Here is an 18,133-nt window from a genome sequence, read left to right as displayed (position 1 = left end):
CCGGGCATTGGGATCTCAACCCAGAATTCAAAGAAAAGGCGCGAACCGCTTCTCGGCTCGAGCTGTGGCGCAAACGTAGTATCTGACGGCCTAGGGGAAGGAGGGAGGGGGGCCGAGTGACGACATGGCGTACAGGCACAGGGAATTAAAATAAAGAACGGTGGCTGTGCATCAGGGAGAGACACAAACAACTGTCACAGACTGGTCCCCCCCAAAGATTAAACTGAAAACCCTGTTGACGGAGGGAGGGGGAAGCAAATGAATACAGAGAAAATCTATTTTTTACATCTTAAGACGACGGTGCAGCGTGACTGATAGCCCTCGGCATCTTTCTGGGTGCTTGGCAGCAAATACTGGGCGGTGTATGACGATGGTCTTCAGGCCTATTGTACGAGCTGCTGCTCAGGGAAGACTCTGCTAACGTGCGATGACCCGACTTGTAATAGGCCGGCTAACAGTCATAATACACCATTTACTGCCAAAAGGCAAGCCCCACGGCTGCCAGCACCCAGATCGCCGATGAAGGCTACCAGTCTACTGCACCGTCTACCGCCAAAAGGCAGTTAGCAGCTGCTGCTGTGTAGCAATGCAGTCCCACGTCTGCCGGCACCCAGAGGACATATGGTGATGGTGAGCTCAGCTGTGCTGAGCGGGCTCCATGTTGTCTGCACAGGTACCCCAGGTAACCCAGATAAAAAGGCGCGAATCTATTGTCTGCCGTTGCTGTGACGGGGGAGGGAGGGGCCTGACGACATGTACCCAGAACCGCCCGCGACACTGTTTTGCATCATCCGGGCATTGGGATCTCAACCCAGAATTCCAAGGGGCGGCAGAGACTGCGGGAACTGTGGGATAGCTGTGGGATAGCTACCCATAGTGCAATGCTCCGGAAGTCGACGCTAGCCTCGTACTGTGGACGCGGTCTGCCGACTAGAGCACCTAGAGCATTTTATTGTGTGGACATACACAATCGGCTGTATACAACCGATTTCAATAAAACCGGCTTCTATAAATTCGAACTAATTTCGTAGTGTAGACATACCCCTAGGGAGATAAATGAGGCTCCATACAGAAATAGATGGTAGGTCACTGGAGTTGCGAGGACTACATATGATGTAAACTTGGGGAACAGATTATTTTGCATCATGTATTCTGTTCAATAATGTACCCCATAAATTTGATTAGAGTCTAACTTTAGGAATGTCTTGGCATTCTGGAGTCCTGTACAAACTTGTGGTTTATGATTACCACCTTGGATTTACAACCACTTCTAAACAGTTGTGGGGAAGGAAGGAAGAACTTCTGCCTCTGTATTGTACATGATAAATCATTCAAAATGTATGCAAAAGGCATGGGGCCTTTGTGGCAGATCCAGATGGACATTCTTAATAGGAACCATGTGCCCAGAGCTCCATTTGCCAAACTGAATTCAGATCCCTGTCTCGGCACTCTAAATTAAAGCCTGCTTTTGTTGAAATCACACCAGAGAAAGGACTGCTGCTTCTAGCATGAACTGTAAATTGGTGGTTTATGCTTCAATGTATTTGTTTAGAATAATTTTTTCAGTTAAAAGAAGGTCGAAAAATAAGGATGATGGAGAACAGTGGGGCCATGTGGTATGATCATATTGCTAACTGGATTATAAGAGCGTTTGGGGGATGGATTCTAGTCACCTAGCTGTAATCATCTTCCAAACACAACAGGCATCTCTGCTAGCAGAAGGGAGCTCCTGAGAAGGACAGATGGAGGGCAAGCTAGTTATACTGCAAACAGAAAAATTGTGTATACACGTGTCCTGTGTCTATCTAGTCACAGGGTTTTCTATACTGCCCTTTACCCTAGGAAGAAAGTGGAGAAGTCTCTTAGCTTGCTACCTACTTGTCCAGGGTTAGTACAGACCTGGAGGCTTAGCAGCAGTTAAGAATGGAAGGCAGATGGATAGGAGGGAGATGCTTTGGGTTTCAGCTATTTCCTTAGGGTGTTTTCCCTTCCCAGCCTGAGCTCAGTTTGAGTCAGCTGCTCTCCTGGTGCTGATCTCTTGAAGCTGCTGGGACATTCTTGTGGTGGTGCTGGTTGCATTTTACAAAACCAAATGTCCAGCTGAACATTGTTGGTAAATTGCTGGCAGCGGAGCTCAGGGTGTCTTGGCATCTTTCCAAGTGGTTCCATGTAATACTGAAGAGGAGGGTAGGCAGGACATATCCCTGAAGGTGCTCTTGGGGATGTGGAGCTCATCCATTAGAGTGGTATCTGTTCTGTGCTCCTGTCCAACGCCTGGGTGCAAAGAGTCCCATATGACCACCAGTATCACCTGTTTTCAGATCTTGGTCGTAGCTACTTTCTCAATGAGCTGGCCTAGGAAAGGAAAGTCAGAGAAAGGAAGATAGTTGGGAAGATTTTATGCATCAACTACTGGGTTTATTTTGGTCATGTTGACTTGTGTTTTTAGAGTGGGCTAGCAAGTTCACTTCCAAGAGAAAGGGAGTCACTGATAATCACTTTTTTAGTAGTTTGTGTCAGTTGTTTTATCCTGGCTCTCATCAGCCAGGAGGGGCTAAAGGAAGAGAACTGTTCACTAAACCTGAGGAGCTCTTTGGCCTTGACTAAACCTATACCTGGGCTGATGATTTAAAGAGAGGATGGAGTCAAACAGAGATAGACCGGGAGAGACAGAATGAAACTTACAAAGGGACACAGAGGAAATCGGAAATAAAATATGATATCCTGGGAAAACAATGAGTGAATGCATGGTGGGGGGGCAGATCCAAAGCACAGATATTCCACGGGAGGGAGATGCAGGGCGTGGGAAAGCAGCAGTAACTAGGCAAATTAGTGGAAAACAATTGAGACAGAGTTTGGAATGCAATATAGCAGCAAAAAAGCCAAAGCTTTGCTGGGCTGCATACATAAGGTTGCTTCACTGAGCAGGAATCTAGTAACCCATCAGTATAGGCCCCTATTTAGACCAACCTACAGTAGGGCATAAGCTGTCGGGCACCTCACTCTCAGAAAAATGGGAAAGGAGCTAGTGAGTTTGGTTATGAGGAAGCAAAGCTCGGCCCCATTATCAATCTAGGGGTAAACCGGCATTGCTCTCACCACGCTACCCACGCCGCGCTTCTCTTGCGGCACCAGTGCAGACAGCACCCTCTATGGCGACAATGGGTACCGCGCCTCCTATGTCCTCCTACTCGGAAACTTCAGACTCGGAGGCGGACTCGTACCGCTCTAAAAGATCGAGAAGTAGGCGATGGTCCTCGCATACGAGTGCCCAGCCATACCCACCACAGTGGCAGCAGCAGCAGTGGCAACCGCCCCCCCAGTGGCCGTTCTGGTTGCCGTGGGCCTACCACCAGTCAGTGGGTCAGGCGTACGGACCCCGCTCACGAGCCGACAGATGTCTCTTCGAAGTCCGCGGTACCGCCGCTAATGCCACCGGCACCACCGTCTGACAGGAGTGTGCCACAAAGGGACACGGCACCGCCTAGCCAGACAATGGCACCGACGGGGACCTTGCTCCCAACATCGCAGGCACCGCCCAGCACGCCTCGTCACTCGGTGTCGACCCCGGTACCGGCTGCGCAGCCTGAGTACCATGTGCGCAGGCTCTCGTAGAGGGAGAGGGGATAGATGAAGTCCCTCTTCAAGGGATCTCTTCGTCCTCATCTCTGGACGAGGCAGTAGCGGGAACTTCAGTGGCACCGGCCCTGGAGGACAATAGGATCCTCCAACAACTGCTTATTTGAGCAGCCCAAAGCCTCTCGATCCAGACTGAGGAGATCGAGGTGGTCACGGATCCGGTGATTGATATCCTGACCCCGTCAGGCCCATCCAGGGTAGCCCTACCTCTCATAAAGACCATTGCGGACACAGCCCACCCACCTTGTGGCAAACCCCTGCCTCATTGGCCCCTACGGCCAAAAGGACTGAGAGGCGATATTTCGTTCCAACCAAGGGCTATGAACATCTTTATACACACCCTCCCCCGGACTCTCTAGTGGTGGATGCCACCAATCAGAGGGAACACCAGGGTTTTCAGGGGGCTACGCCTAAAAATAGAGAGGCCAAAAAGTTGGACCTGTTCGGGCGCAAAGTTTATTCAACGGGGGGCCTGCAGTTGCGCATTGCCAATCAGCAAGCCATAGTGAGCCGGTATGGACACAACACGTGCTCGGCTTTGTCTAGGTTCATGGACCTCCTTCCGCAGGAGTCGCGAATTGAGTTTTCAGCCCTGGTTGAAGAGGGAAGATTGATTACCCGGGCTTCCCTACAGGCGGCCCTGGACGCGGCCGATTCAGCTTCACGCACGTTGGCGACTGGTCTGGTCATGAGACGTGGAGCCTGGCTTCAAGTGTCCGGCCTCCCTCACGAGGTCCAACAAACGATCCAGGACCTCCCTTTCGAAGGGCCCACGCTCTTCTCAGAGAAAACCGATAAGAGGCTTCATAGCCTAAAGGACTCACGGACCACTCTCCGTTCACTAGGCCTCCACCCCCCTGTCACTCAGCGTAGACAGTTTAGGCCACCGCAGGCCCCTCGGCCGTACCAACCTCAAAATCGAAGGGATGCCTCGCGCAGAAGGCCAAGGACGGGCAGGAGGAGGCAACAACAGCAGCCCTTCAGCCAGTCTTCTACCCAACCAAGGCCTACACAGGGGCCTAAACCACCATTTTGATGGCCCGGTCGAGGACGACCTACCAGTCAGAACTCTGGATCCTACCAGCCTTACTTTTCGTCACGTCTGTCCCCCTTCTATCGGGCGTGGGCCCGGATCACGTCCGACGCTTGGGTGCTTCGCATGGTAAAGGAGGGATATTCTATCCAGTTTTCCTCCCTCCCCCCCACCCGCCCCCCTCCCCGTCCCTCTTCAGGGACCCTTCTCATGAGCAACTTCTACTTCAAGAAGTTCAGTCCCTCCTCGCATTAGGGGCAGTAGAGGAGGTTCCTCAGGAACTACGGGGCAAGGGCTTCTATTCTCGATATTTCCTAATACCGAAAGTGAAAGGGGGCTTCAGACCCATTCTAGACTTGCGCGGTCTCAACAAGTTTGTGAAAAAGCTCAAGTTCCACATGCTCTCCCTGTCCTTCATCATTCCTTCCATGGATCCAGGAGACTGGTATGCCGCCCTCGACTTAAAGGACACATACTTTCATATTGCGATAATCCCTCGGCACAGGCCTTACCTCAGGTTTCTCGTGGGCAACGCTCATCTACAATTTACGGTTCTGCCCTTTGGTCTGTCAGAAGCCCCAAGGGTCTTCTCGAAGTGCATGGCAGTCGTGGCTGCCTTCCTACACAGGCACAAGATCCAGGTGTTTCCCTACCTGGACGATTGGCTCATCAAGGGCAGGTCCAGGGTGCAAGTGGAGGCTCAGGTGGTCTTTGCCAGGCAAACCTTCCTCGAGCTCGGCCTCTTACTCAACGAGGCCAAGTCCACACTATCTCCAACCCAAAAAATCGAATTCATAGGAGCGGTTCTGGACTCGACACACGCCAGAGCATATCTCCCAGACGCCAGATTCCGGCTATATCCAACATTATCCTCAGCCTCCAACGTTACCCCACCACCACAGCAAGAAGCTGCCTCAAATTACTAGGGCACATGGCAGCATGTACCTACGTAGTGAGACACGCCAGACTCAGACTGCGCCCACTCCAGTCTTGGTTGGCACGGGTTTATTGGCCAGTCAGGGACTCCCTAGAATCGGTGGTGACGTTACCTCGGCAGGTGCTGGACTCCCTTCAATGGTGGCTCAACCCGTGGGTGGTCTGCGCAGGAGTTCCTTTCCTTGACCCCGAGCCTTCCCTCTCCCTGGTAATGGACGCATTGGATCGAGGATGGGGTGCACATCTGGGCGACCTCAGAACCCAAGGCCTTTGGTCACGAGAGGATCTTTCGCGCCACATCAATGTCAGGGAATTACGAGCTGTGCGCCTCGCATGCATAGCCTTCAAATCCCAGCTGGCAGGCAGATGCGTTTCTGTCCTCACGGACAATACTCCAGCGATGTTCTATATCAACAAACAGGGTGGTGCTCGCTCCTCTCCCCTTTGCTGGGAAGCCCTCGCATTATGGGACTTTTGCGTACAGAACGTGATTCACCTGACAGCATCCTACCTCCCGGGGGCGCAAAACGGGCTTGCGGACGCACTCAGCTGCTCGTTCCAGGGTCATGAGTGGTCTATCCACTGGGATATAGTTCTCTCAATTTTCCGGCTCTGGGATCATCCCCAGGTGGACCTGTTTGCCTCCACCGAGAACAGGAAGTGTCACCAATTCTGCTCCCTCAGGGGACGCAGTCCGGGGTCCCTAACAGATGCCTTTCTCCTCTCATGGACAGATGAGCTATTTTACGCCTTTCCCCCAATTCCCATGATTCACAGAGTAATCCTCAAGGCCCGCAGAGATCACGCTCGGCTCATCCTGATAGCGCCAGCGTGGCTGCACCAGCACTGGTACACGTCTCTCCTGCACATGTCTATGCGGGTGCCACTCAGGTTGCCCCTACTCCCGGACTTGATCACACAGGATCGCGGTCGCCTGCTTCACCTGAACCTGGAGTCGCTCCACCTTACAGCCTGGATGCTCCATGGCTAAACCCGGTGGAGTTGCAATGCTCTCATCAGGTCAGGCAGGTCCTTCTGGGTAGCAGGAAGCCCTCTACAAGGACCACGTACTTGGCCAAGTGGAAGCGCTTCTCCCTCTGGGCCACACAACGGGGCCAGGCTCCCTCGCTCACCCCAGTCCCCCTCATATTGGACTATTTGCTGCATCTGAGACACCTGGGACTGACCCTCTCGTCGGTTCGAGTACACCTTGCTGCAATCTCGGCGTTCCACCCGGGAGAGGGGGGTACCTCAGTGTTTGCGAACCCACTCATTACGTGGTTCCTTAAGGGCCTTGACAGACTGTTCCCACACATCCGTCAACCTGTCCTGGCTTGGGACCTCAATTTGGTCCTGTCCGTCCTCACAGGACCCCCCCCTTTGAGCCGCTGGTTTCGTGCTCGCTGTTATATCTTTCATATAAGGTAGCGTTCTTGGTGGCTATCACATCAGCCCGGAGGGTGTCAGAACTCAGAGCTCTAACGTCTGAAGCCCCGTACACCGTCTTCCGCAAGGACAAGGTCCAACTCAGGCCGCACCCACCGTTCCTGCCTAAGGTGGTTTCTCCATTTCACATGGGTCAAGACATTTTTCTCCCGATCTTTTATCCGAAACCACGCTCCTCTGCGAGGGAGCATAGGCTGCATTCCCTCGACATTCGCAGGGCTCTCACTTTCTATATCGAAAGGACAAGGTCCTTCAGTAAGTCAACCCAACTTTTCGTGGCTGTGGCCGACAGGATAAAAGGGCTCCCGGTCACCTCACAGCGAATTTTGGCTTGGATCAGAACCTGCATCTGGGAGTGCTACAGTCGGGCCAATATACCAGCCCCGCCTATCACGGCCCACTCCACAAGAGCGCAGGCCTCTTCTGCTGCCAGGTCCCAATGCAGGAAATTTGTAGAGCGGCCACCTGGTCCTCAGTCCACACCTTTATGACGCACTACGCCATCACACACCAGGCCAGAGATGATGCTGCCTTTGGCCGCGCAGTCCTCCAATCTGCAGTAACCTCCAACCCCACCGCCTAGGTTCGGGCTTGTGAGTCACCTGCTTGGAATGGACATGAACAATCACTCAAAGAGAAAAAAACGGTTACTCACCTTCTCGTAACTGTTGTTCTTCGAGATATGTTGTTCGTGTCCATTCCAATACCCACCCTCCTACCCCTCTGTTGGAGTATCGGCAAGAAGGAACTGAGGGGGTGGAGGGTCGGCTGGCCCCTATATACAGCGCCATGAAGGCGCCACTCCAGGGGGCGCCGAAGCCGACCCTATGGATGCTGCTATAGTAAAATCTTCCAGCTGGCATGCACGCGGCGCGCACACACCTGCTTGGAATGGACATGAACAACACATCTCAAAGAACAACAGTTACAAGAAGGTGAGTAACTGTTTTTTTCCGCCCTCGGGATATGCTGATGGTGCAGTGTGGACCAGTGGAACTTTCTCAAAATGGTGCCCGTCAGCGCGCTCCTCTGTTCCGGACTATTCTGAGGATATAGCTATAAAAGGCGGCGCTGTGTTCCGCCCACCTCAGTTCCCTCCAGCCACAGTAGCAGACAGACCAGAAGCCTCACTAGAGCGCTGTGTCCCAGATTTGTCAGAACAGCTTTTACACTGATGGATCAGTTCTGCGACTTCAGCCTCATGCCTTGGAACCCAGATGCACATCAAGGGATGATGTGGAGGGCAAAAGGCTTTTTAAGATGCATACTCCTGAGGAAACAAGGCTTCGGATTCCAGAGGTGATGCCGATGAAGCACTTAAAGTCACCTCGGATTCGTTGGTCCCTCCCAGGTCCATGATTACCATAGTCGCTTAGGTTCAGCACCTGGATCCACAGTCAGATCAGAAAGCCCTTCACACAACATGGAACATAGTGTCCTCAGGCAGAAAGATACAGGAAAGAAACCACAGATGATTGGGCCAATTTCTCTTCTTTTGTCTTCCTCTCTGGGGAAACTTACTAAACCCACTCCCTGGCAGGTGCACGCTTCCCCAGCTATACAGGAACCCCTCCCTAGAACATGTACCGACGCCCCTGGGGGAAATACCTCACCTGGCTCAATCCTTCCTTTACCAGGGCTGGTACTGCCTCCCATACAGCCACCTCAGATCCACAGTCTGAGGCTAGATCAGGCTCTACCTTCTTCTTTGTGTCCTGAGTATTTACAGTACCTGTAAAACTGATAAAAGAAATAGTATTTTTCAATTCACCTCATACAAGTACTGTAGTGGAATCTCTTTATCGTGAAAGCACAACTTACAAATGTAGATTTTTTTAATACAGTTCTACAGTTGTAAGTTCAACTTTCATGAGAAAGAGATTGCAATATAGTACTTGTATTAAGTGAATTGAAAAATACTATTTTTTATTTTTACAGTCCAAATATTTATAATAAAAAATAAATATAAAGTGAGCACTGTACACTTTGTATTCTGTGTTGTAATTAAAATCACTATATTTGAAAATGTGGAAAACATCCAAAAATATTTACCGGTATATAAATAGTATTCTATTATTGTTTAACAGCGCGATTAATCCTTATTCATTTTTTTAATCACTTGACAACCCTAATTTAGTCATGATGCAGTACAGAGACTTTTGAAGGGACTGATGAATGTCTATGCTGCAGTCAAAGAACCCACCCAACATGGGACCTCAGTCTTGGTATTTAGCTCATGGAGGCTCTGTTTGAGCTTTGGAACAATGTTCCCTGTTTCACTTTTCAGTTGACAGGCTTCCTTGTGACCGTGGCATCTGCTAGAAGAGCAAGTGAGCTAAAGGCTCTGACAGCTGCCCCATCTTTTACAGCCCTCCAAAAACAAAGTGGTTCTTCATCTACACCGTCAGTTCCTCTCTGAGGTGGTGACAGATTTCCACTTAACCAGTCCATTAACTTGCCGGTATATTTTCCCCAGACGTCACTCAGGGGAATAAAAGAATATCAACATGATATTCTTTTATTCACTCAGGGGAGGCAAAGTTACATGCTTTAGATAGCAGGAGAGCCTCAGCTTTCTAGCTGGACAGGTCTGAGCAGTTCAGAAATCACCCACACTGTGCAGCTCCTCTGGGGAAAGAATAGAAATCAGTCGCATCAAAGTGCCTGTGTATGTGGGCGAGGCTTTGTGTGGAGGAATGGTGCAGCAGATCTCTGATCCTATCCCAGTGGGGCTTAGATCACACTGCACAAGGGCCAAGGCAGTGTCCATGGCCTACCTTAGACCTACCCCAACTTTAGAGATCTATAGCGCTGCCACCTGCAGCTTGTGTCAGACCCTTACGAAACCCTGTTCCCTTGATCTGGCAGCCAGATTAGAGGCTCAGTATGACAGTCAGTGTGTAACTAGCATGCTGCAGCCCATTATCCGGAGGCAGGAGTGCTGGGGATCCAACATTGCAGAAGTCCTGGGAATGTGCAAAGGCCCCTTGAAGAAGAACTGAAGGTTACTCAGCTGTAACCGCAGTTCCTTGAGACGGACTTTGCATGTTCACCCTCCCCACCTGCCGCCTTCTCTTCCTTGGAGTCCTGTTTGGACCAAGGACAGGGGCCAGAGTATAGCATCCCCTTTTATAGTCTTGCCCTAACAAGATTCAGGAGCACTGAGGGAAGGGGGTGGGAGGGCTTCAGTGAGCACTGCTGCTAGAAGGTTCTGCCAGTTGAAGCTGCACCACTGGTGCATCCCAAGCATGAGAATGTGCAGAGCCCATCTCTGACTCCGGTGATAGGTGGGTAATATTCACTGCTGCAAGCACCTGTTGTTTGGGAATCAGCTGTTTTCCTCCAGGTGCCATAGTGCCCTGGGAACTGCATTTACTGGATGTGATGTCAGGCCTATTTATCACTGGAAGAGGCTTCAGCACTGTGAGCGCAAGGCCAGCTTTAAAGGAAATGGAATTTCAGTTCATGAACTTGAGGGAGACAGAGACTTAAAGATTCATATATTCCAGGTCCTGAAGGGACCATTTGTGATCATATAGTCCGACCTCCTGGAGAACACAACCCATAAATGAATCCTGGGAGTTCCTGTCCTCCCTGCCTGTCTATCTCTCAGTAGCCAGCACTGGCTTTGGTCAAGCGGAGGAAACCCTTACCCTGGCTATCTGCTGGAGGGAGGGTTCATCCCACTCCCCAGACAGTGGGAAGAGACTCCTGCATGCTGGAGGGGGCAATCTCTCTGCTTTGGTGAGGCTGCAATTTGAGTCAGTACTGAAGAGAAGACTCAGCTGAATGGAAAAGTGCAGTAGTCCAAATTAAGTCCTCCGATCCCTACCTCAGATCATAGAAGATTAGGGTTGGAAGAGACCTCAGGAGGTCATCTAGTCCAACCCCCTGCTCAAAGCAGGACCAACCTCAACTAAATCATCCCAGCCAGGGCTTTGTCAAGCCAGGCCTTAAAAACCTCTAGGGATGGAGATTCCACAACCTTCCTAGGTAACCCATTTCAGTCCTTCACCACCCTCCTAGTGAAATAGTTTTTCCTAATATGCAACATAGACCTCCTCCACTGCACCTTGAGACCATTGCTTCTTGTTCTGTCATCTGCCACCACTGAGAACAGCCTAGCTCCAACCTCTTTGGAACCCCCCTTCAGGTAGTTGAAGGCTGCTAACAAATACCCTCCTCACTGTTCTCTTCTGCAGACTAAATAAGCCCAGTTCCCTCAGCCTCTCCTCGTAAGTCATGTGCCCCGGCCCTCTAATCATTTTTGTTGCACTCTGCTGGACTCTCTCCAATTTGTCCACATCCTTTCTGTAGTGGGGGGCCCAAAACTGGACACAGTATTCCAGAGGTGGCCTCACCAGTACCGAATAGAGGGGAATAATCACTTCCCACGATCTGCTGGCAATGCTTCTACTAATGCAGCCCCATAAGCCATTAGCCTTCTTGGCAACAAGGGCACACTGTTGACTCATATCCAGCTTCTCGTTCACTGTAATCCCCAGGTCCTTTTCTGCAGAACTGCTGCTTAGCCAGTCGGTCCCCAGCCTGTAGCGGTGCATGGGATTCTTCCGTCCTAAGTGCAGGACTCTGCACTTGTCCTTGTTGAACCTCATCAGATTTTTTTTGGCTCAATCCTCCAATTTGTCTAGGTCACTCTGGAACCTATCCCTACCCTCCAATGTATCTACCTCTCCCCGCACCTTAGTGTCATCTGTGAACTTGCTGAGGGTGCAATCCATCCCATCATCCAGATCATTAATGAAGATGTTGAACAAAACTGGCCCCAGGACCGAGTGCCCTGGGGCACTCTGCTTGATACTGGCTGCCAACTAGACATCGAGGCATTGATCACTACCTGTTGAGCCCAATGATCTAGCCAGCTTTCTCTCCACCTTATAGTCTATTCATCCAATCCATACTGTTTTAACTTGCTGGCAAGAATAAAGCCAGGGTGTTAATCAGATTCCCACTGATTTACACTGGTAATCTGATTAACACCCTGGCTTTATACAGGGGGCCAGCCCCCCCTCATGAAGGGATCCTGCACCCCGACTTCTGTCAACAAAAATGCGCATCCTCTCCTCTGCTCTTAAGCAATGACCTCACCCTGAGGTATGGCTGACTAGCCCTCACAGCTAGCCAGACACTGGCTGTTGCTAATTTTCCTGGCCCTGCTGCAGCCTGTTTAACATCACTGTAACCTCCTCTCTTTATGCACCCTTGCTTGTGCACTTTAGGTGCTAAGAACTGGTTCACAACAGCTGAGAGCTGTGTTGGTAACTTGCTAGGAACCTGAGAACCTCACTTAATTTGCATGAAATGTAGCCACTTGCACCCATGCTCAGTCCATGTTGAGTATTGATGTGCAAACTGCAGCGAGTACAGCTCCTGCCATGCAATTTTCCATCATGACCCAACTATAGCTCTACGTGGAGCATTGCATGCTGGGAGCCTGTAGTTCTGTATTAAAGATGAAGGCAGCTGTGTGTCACATTATAGAATCCTTTAAATGACCCGCGAGCCAGGCTTCAGCCACCCCGGTTTAAATTATATTTTGATTAAGAGCGGGGATGTGAACAGCCTTGAGGGGCACAGTGTTCCCACCGTAGCATAGGATGTATATAAACACGCACTCCTCTCCCTGCAGTTCCAAGCCGGAATCGCCTATCTAAGGGTTCATTTCTTTAAATGAAGTTAGACTGTCAAGTCTGTTGAAACGTAGACCGTTGTGAAAGAATGCAGCGTGTGCTCGCCAGTTGGCACCAGTCTTGCCAAGTGTTTAGAGGCTGTCTGGCTGAAACAAATAAAATGAAAGCATCACTTATTAAATGTGCCTGAAGTGCTTAATTGGCTGCCTGAAGAACAGAAAATAAAACAAATTGCTTTCCATGGTGCCAAAAAAGCAGAACAATGGAGAATAACAAAGGCCTGGGATAGAGAGCCATCAAATGCGTGGCAGCAGCCCAGACCGAAGTGTCCTGTACTGCAGCATGGTGTGTTTTCTTTCTGCCCTCTCCTTTCTTTAGAGCTTTAATTTCATTATTTAGTAAATATAAATCAATTGGTGAACGAGCCAGCCAAACAATCCAGAGCCAAGACGTGTGTCTGCCTGAGAAAGGTCTTCAGACCAGCATTTACACACCACTTGCAGTCATGTCAGCGCCTCTTCTGGGGTGCATGTATCTGGTCATCGCTCAACTCATTCTGTTCAGTGCCCTGGACCACCAAGAGCAGGCAAGTCCCATCCTGTGCAGTGCTCTGCCCTCCTCTAGTAGTGGCTGAGCCTGCACCAGCCTGGGTTAGTCTCTTAACTCAGGCAGGAGAGGCTCATGCTTTAAGATCCCAAGGTGCCAGGTTCAATCACACTGCCAATACCCCACTCAGGAGCATGGTGTTATGCTGCCTAGTGCACATGTGGCTCCGGCAGAGCAGAAAGCTACTGGGATTAGCTTCTCAAATGCTGTCCTCCCCTCCATACCAGCAAGCATGTATTGGGTCACGATCCAGAACTGGGAGGAGGAGAGGAAAAAGACCTCTGTCCTCCCAGCAGCTAGGGAGAGACCCAAATGAGATGACATTGTTACGCTGCTGTGGTGTGATGCATGTGGTGACGTAGCGAGATAATGAAACATCACAGCGAGATGATGATAATTTCATGAGTCTCCATCTGTGAAAAGCAGAGGGTCCCACTGGCTTTGTTTAGGGAAGCGATGACCATGGGCCAGCAAAGTGTGAATGATACCTTAGCACAGCTACAATTCTGCCACACAGTCAAGTCTGTTCTTAATTTTAGTCTTTGCTTTGCTGACTGCTCAGTTGTTCTGGCTGCTGTCGGCTTTTCCAGCCAAGTCTGTGCTGGTCATAACAGACCCTAACTACTGTGCAAAGCAGTAAATTTACACAGTGGTGCATCCATTCCTCGGGCATGCAATAAAAGCCTTTATGATCTGTTTGGGATGTAAAGCAGTGGTTCTACAGAGAAATTGGTAGTGTTGAAATTGGGGGAGGGAATCCCAGCGCAGGCCTGTGTGCCATCTTTATCAAGTTGTAATTGTTGCATATTTGAAAGTAACTGAGCTAGAGTTGCCAAATTGTTTGCCAAGAGTCCTGGGAAGCCCCAGCCAATTCTTCCTGTTTGAGACCTAAAGAATAAAAGCTGTAGATAGGCCCAGATCCTCAGCGCCATTGATGCCAATTTATATCTTCTGAGGATCTCACCTAGAGCTTCACTTCTGTGTAGATACAGAATTGCCATTCACCTTCCTGGCACTGCAGCTGCTTTGAGGAGATCCAAGGGCTTACAGGGGTTTTTGCTCATCAAAGGGAGACGAGATTAGTCGTCTGTTTCCCAGGATGGCTCAGTGGTTATGGCACTAGCCTAAGACTCTGGAGACCTGCTCCAGCTCAAACTGCCTGTATGACCTTAGGCACGTCACTGTGGGTTGGTCTGTGCTACAAAGCTAAGTCAGCTTAACTACATCACTCAGGGCTGTGGAAAATGTTGTGCCCTGTGTGATTTAATGAAGCTAAGCCCTGGGGTAGACACCACTACCATCTCTCAGCGGGGTGGAGTTACACCAGCGATGGGAGAAGCCTTCTATTGCTGCAGTAAGTGTCTACACTACAGCCGTGCAACTGCAGCCCTACTGCTGTATGACTGTAGCATTTCTGCGTGGATGTACCCTTGGCTTCTCTGGGCCTCGGTTCCTCGTCTGTACTACGTGGATAACAGCCCTTCCCTGCCTCCCAAGAGCGGTGGGGATGAATATGGATGGTGTCCCCATCACAAAAGCCACTGTTACAACTGGGACCTCAGCATGGAGGGGTAGGACTGAATAACCAGTGGAGTCTGTCACCCATTGGGAAGATTTCTCAGGGTCAGGGACCAGGTGAGTCAACAGGGCAGTGGGAGGGAAGCTTGCCCTGTATATGTTATCGTGTCAGTAGAGAGGGTATCCATCTGTATGTAGGGCTGTCAGGCCAGTAATCAATTTGCTTATCAGTCCATACGTGGATTCGGGCCTCCTGACTTTCACAATTTAAGCCCATGTGTTTTTTCCCATCTTATGGCCTGATCCCTTCACCCACTGAAGCCTAGAAAATGGAGAAACTCCCTTAGATTTCAATGGGAGCAGGCCACTAATCTTGGCTGGGAAAATCTAGGGTTCTCATACTGCACTCATCGCTGGAGTATCTGAGTGCTTTCTAGTCATTCAGTAAGCAGCGGGCTAACATCTGTCATGTTTGCTCCCGGGAGAAGTGTGCAGTACAGTGCTTGGGTCTGCAGGTTTGTATAATTCTGTACATGCTGCCACGTGTTTATATTAGAGAAGACAGGCCAAAGAAATGTGTCTGGCCCTTTGAGCGGATGGAGGGGTGGTTTGTGATGGTCCTTAGTTCCTGGGTGAATTCGTTCCACAGACTCAGGTTGGCCCCTGAGGAAGCTCTCTCCTGTGCAGACGGTAGAGAGATCCAGCATGCCAGAGGAGAGAAGTTGTTGACAATAGTCTTATCTGCTCGATCCAGGCTGTGGAATGCCTTGAAGATAAGGACCAAGGCCTGGAACTTGAGTCAGTATTCTGTGGGAAGTCAGAGTTGTGCGATAGGCAGGCAGCAATACACTGCTCCTGGTGGGAGGGCTGGATCTTTGAGACTTGCTGACAGGAGATGGGGACCTGGCTGAGGATTTCAGCAGTAGAGTCAGGCTAGCATGTTGCAGAGGGATGATGATCAAGCCTCAGAAAAAGAAATCAGAGAATCACCAGCATCACTTACTGCAGCACCTCGGTGTCCTATCACAGCCTCACATTCGCGTGCCAGCCAGTCCTAACGCTGAGTAGTGGGCAGATCTACTAGGGTTACAGCTCTTGTCCGCAGGGCTGCATGCTTAGGGGTTATGTGAACATCAGAACGGCCATACTGGGTCAGACCAATGGTCCAGTGTCCTGTCTCCAACAGTGGCTGGTGCCAGAAGCTTCAGAGGGAATGAACAGAACAGGGCAATCATCAAGTGATCCATCCCCTTTCATCCACTCCCAGCTTCTGGCAAACAGGCTAGCGACACCCAGAACATGGGGTTATGTCCCTGCCCAACCTGGCTAATAGCCATTGGTGGCCCTATCCTCCAGGGACTTACCTAATTCTTTTTTGAGTCCAGTTAGAGTTTTGGCCTTCAGGGTGTCCCCAGTAATGAATTCCTCAGGGTGACACTGCGTTGTGTGAAGAAGCACTTCCTGTTGTTTGTGTTAGACCTGCTGCCTGTTAATCTCATTGGGTGAGCCCTGATTCTTATGTTATGTGAGGAGGTAAATAACACTTTCCTATTCACTTTCTCCACACCAGCCATGTGGTTCAAACCCAGGCATTTAATTGACATGCTCCTTAAACACCCGGGTCTTGAAGACCTTTTTCTAACCCTAGCTTAAAGCTGTTAAAATTCCAACAGAAGAGTGGTCAGAGAACAAAAATTCAAAGCTTGTTGTGATCCAACATGATTCCAGTTAACAATCAGATCCTGCGTCTCTTACCCAGACAGAATTGTTATTGACTGCCAGGGAGGGTCGCCGAAGAAAGGAGGCCAGGCAGTGCCTCCAGCTCTATAGGACATCCTGAGCAAGCAAAGACTTAAAGAAATTAAGGGTTCATGGCTGATACATCTGAACTAATTATTAGCCTCCAGTCCGAATGCTTAATGAAAATGATTTGTTCCCCTTAGCAGCCCCTTAAAGCTGGGTTCGAAAGAGGGCTGTGGAACCCTGCACAAACCCCCTCAATGAGAACAAGATGTTGTCTGGCATGCTGGGAATTCGATCTGCTTTGAGGGCTAGTGTGTCTGTATCACTTACTGATTTGTCAGCTCTGCCAGTGACGGGGGAGGGACATGTCATAAGCAGTGCTCTAATCTCCCAGAGGTCAGCCCTGCTGGATTTCACATCAGTGCTTTTTCAACACACTTTTCGAAAATCCCTTCTTCCTGGGGTTTTGAAGGAGAGGAACAACCCCCAATTGGAGTACAGCAGCATTGAAGACGAAGCAAAGGGCCCTATTAGGGTGACCAGACAGCAAGTGTGAAAAATTGGGACAGGGGGTGGGGGGTGTAATAGGAGCCTATATAAGAAAAAGACCCAAAAATCGGGACTGTCCCTATAAAATCAGGACACCTGGTCACCCTAGGCCCTGTACGCAGCCAAAAAAATACCTTGGTCTGCCTCCCTGTGAGACTGAAGCTAGTCTGAATGTAAATGTTGTTTTCTCTCTCCCTTTGTTTACAGGGAATCTGAAGCATGTGGTTTAGCTGAAAAGGAAAGCTCATGTTTCCACAACAGCGGAGCGTTTCCTGTGCGGAAGACAGTGTGTTTATGTGAGCAGCTTGCAGAATTCGTGGCTGCAGGGGAAATTTGGAAGAAATTACTTTTTTTTTCTTTTTCTTTTTTTTTGACATTTCCAAGCAGCAGTGAGTGGCTGCGGCTCTACGGTGGCTGTGAGCACACAGTGGCCCCAGTGCTGGGGGATAGGGGAGCTCCCAACTTCCACCCCCTTGTTCCAACAGATTCCAGCTTATTTTTTACAAAACTGCTTTTATTCTTGCAGATGGTTTTTCTAATTATCTTTTTTAAGGGAGGTGGTGGGCGAGGGCCACTCTGAGCCACAGACTCTCCACAGTCTGGCGCCTGTGCCACTTGTACTGGGCTGCCCTCCTGGTGAGACCACAGGCTGTAGGTGTAGACGCTGTGACGTGAACTCCAGAGGGGACGCGTTGAGCGATAGGCACAGGGCCTGTAATCCTGGCTGCACCCTTATCTGGGGAGGGAGCCACAAACGTGTTTTTAAACAAATAAAAGAGTTGAAATATTTCTGCTGTGTCCCATGTCCTTGCAAGCTGCCTATCACCCTGCGCAGTATCAGCTCCCTGTGCCCTTGGACTCCCCCTTTGTCTGTAGGCATCTGTTGTCCTATACGTGCATTGTAAGATCTGTGGGGCAGGGACTGTCTTTTTTGTTTTGGGTCTGTTCAGCACCTAGCAGAGTGGGGTCCTGGTCCGTGACTGGGGCTCCCAGGCAGCCTAACTGAGGCACT

General features: G+C 50.2%; 1 protein-coding gene across 3 annotated transcripts in view; it reads left to right on the top strand.

Moving 5' to 3' along the window:
• The window catches only part of HDAC8 (histone deacetylase 8), a 123,683-nt gene extending 105,772 nt beyond the window's left edge, over positions 1 to 17,911 (top strand). For all 3 annotated transcript variants that reach the window (XR_004647089.1, XM_034781345.1, XM_034781346.1), the window contains one exon: positions 17,329 to 17,911. Coding sequence is in view for 2 of the 3 variants with exons in the window: in XM_034781345.1 (XP_034637236.1) it covers positions 17,329 to 17,351 (23 nt within the window). In the remaining variant the exon portion in view is untranslated. The remainder of the gene's footprint in view (positions 1 to 17,328) is intronic.
• Positions 17,912 to 18,133: the final 222 nt, after the last annotated feature.

Source organism: Trachemys scripta, chromosome 9, assembly GCF_013100865.1.
Source record: "Trachemys scripta elegans isolate TJP31775 chromosome 9, CAS_Tse_1.0, whole genome shotgun sequence".
In the NCBI taxonomy this organism is placed as follows: Eukaryota; Metazoa; Chordata; order Testudines; family Emydidae; genus Trachemys; species Trachemys scripta.
This window is presented reverse-complemented; position numbering and strand designations above follow the sequence as displayed.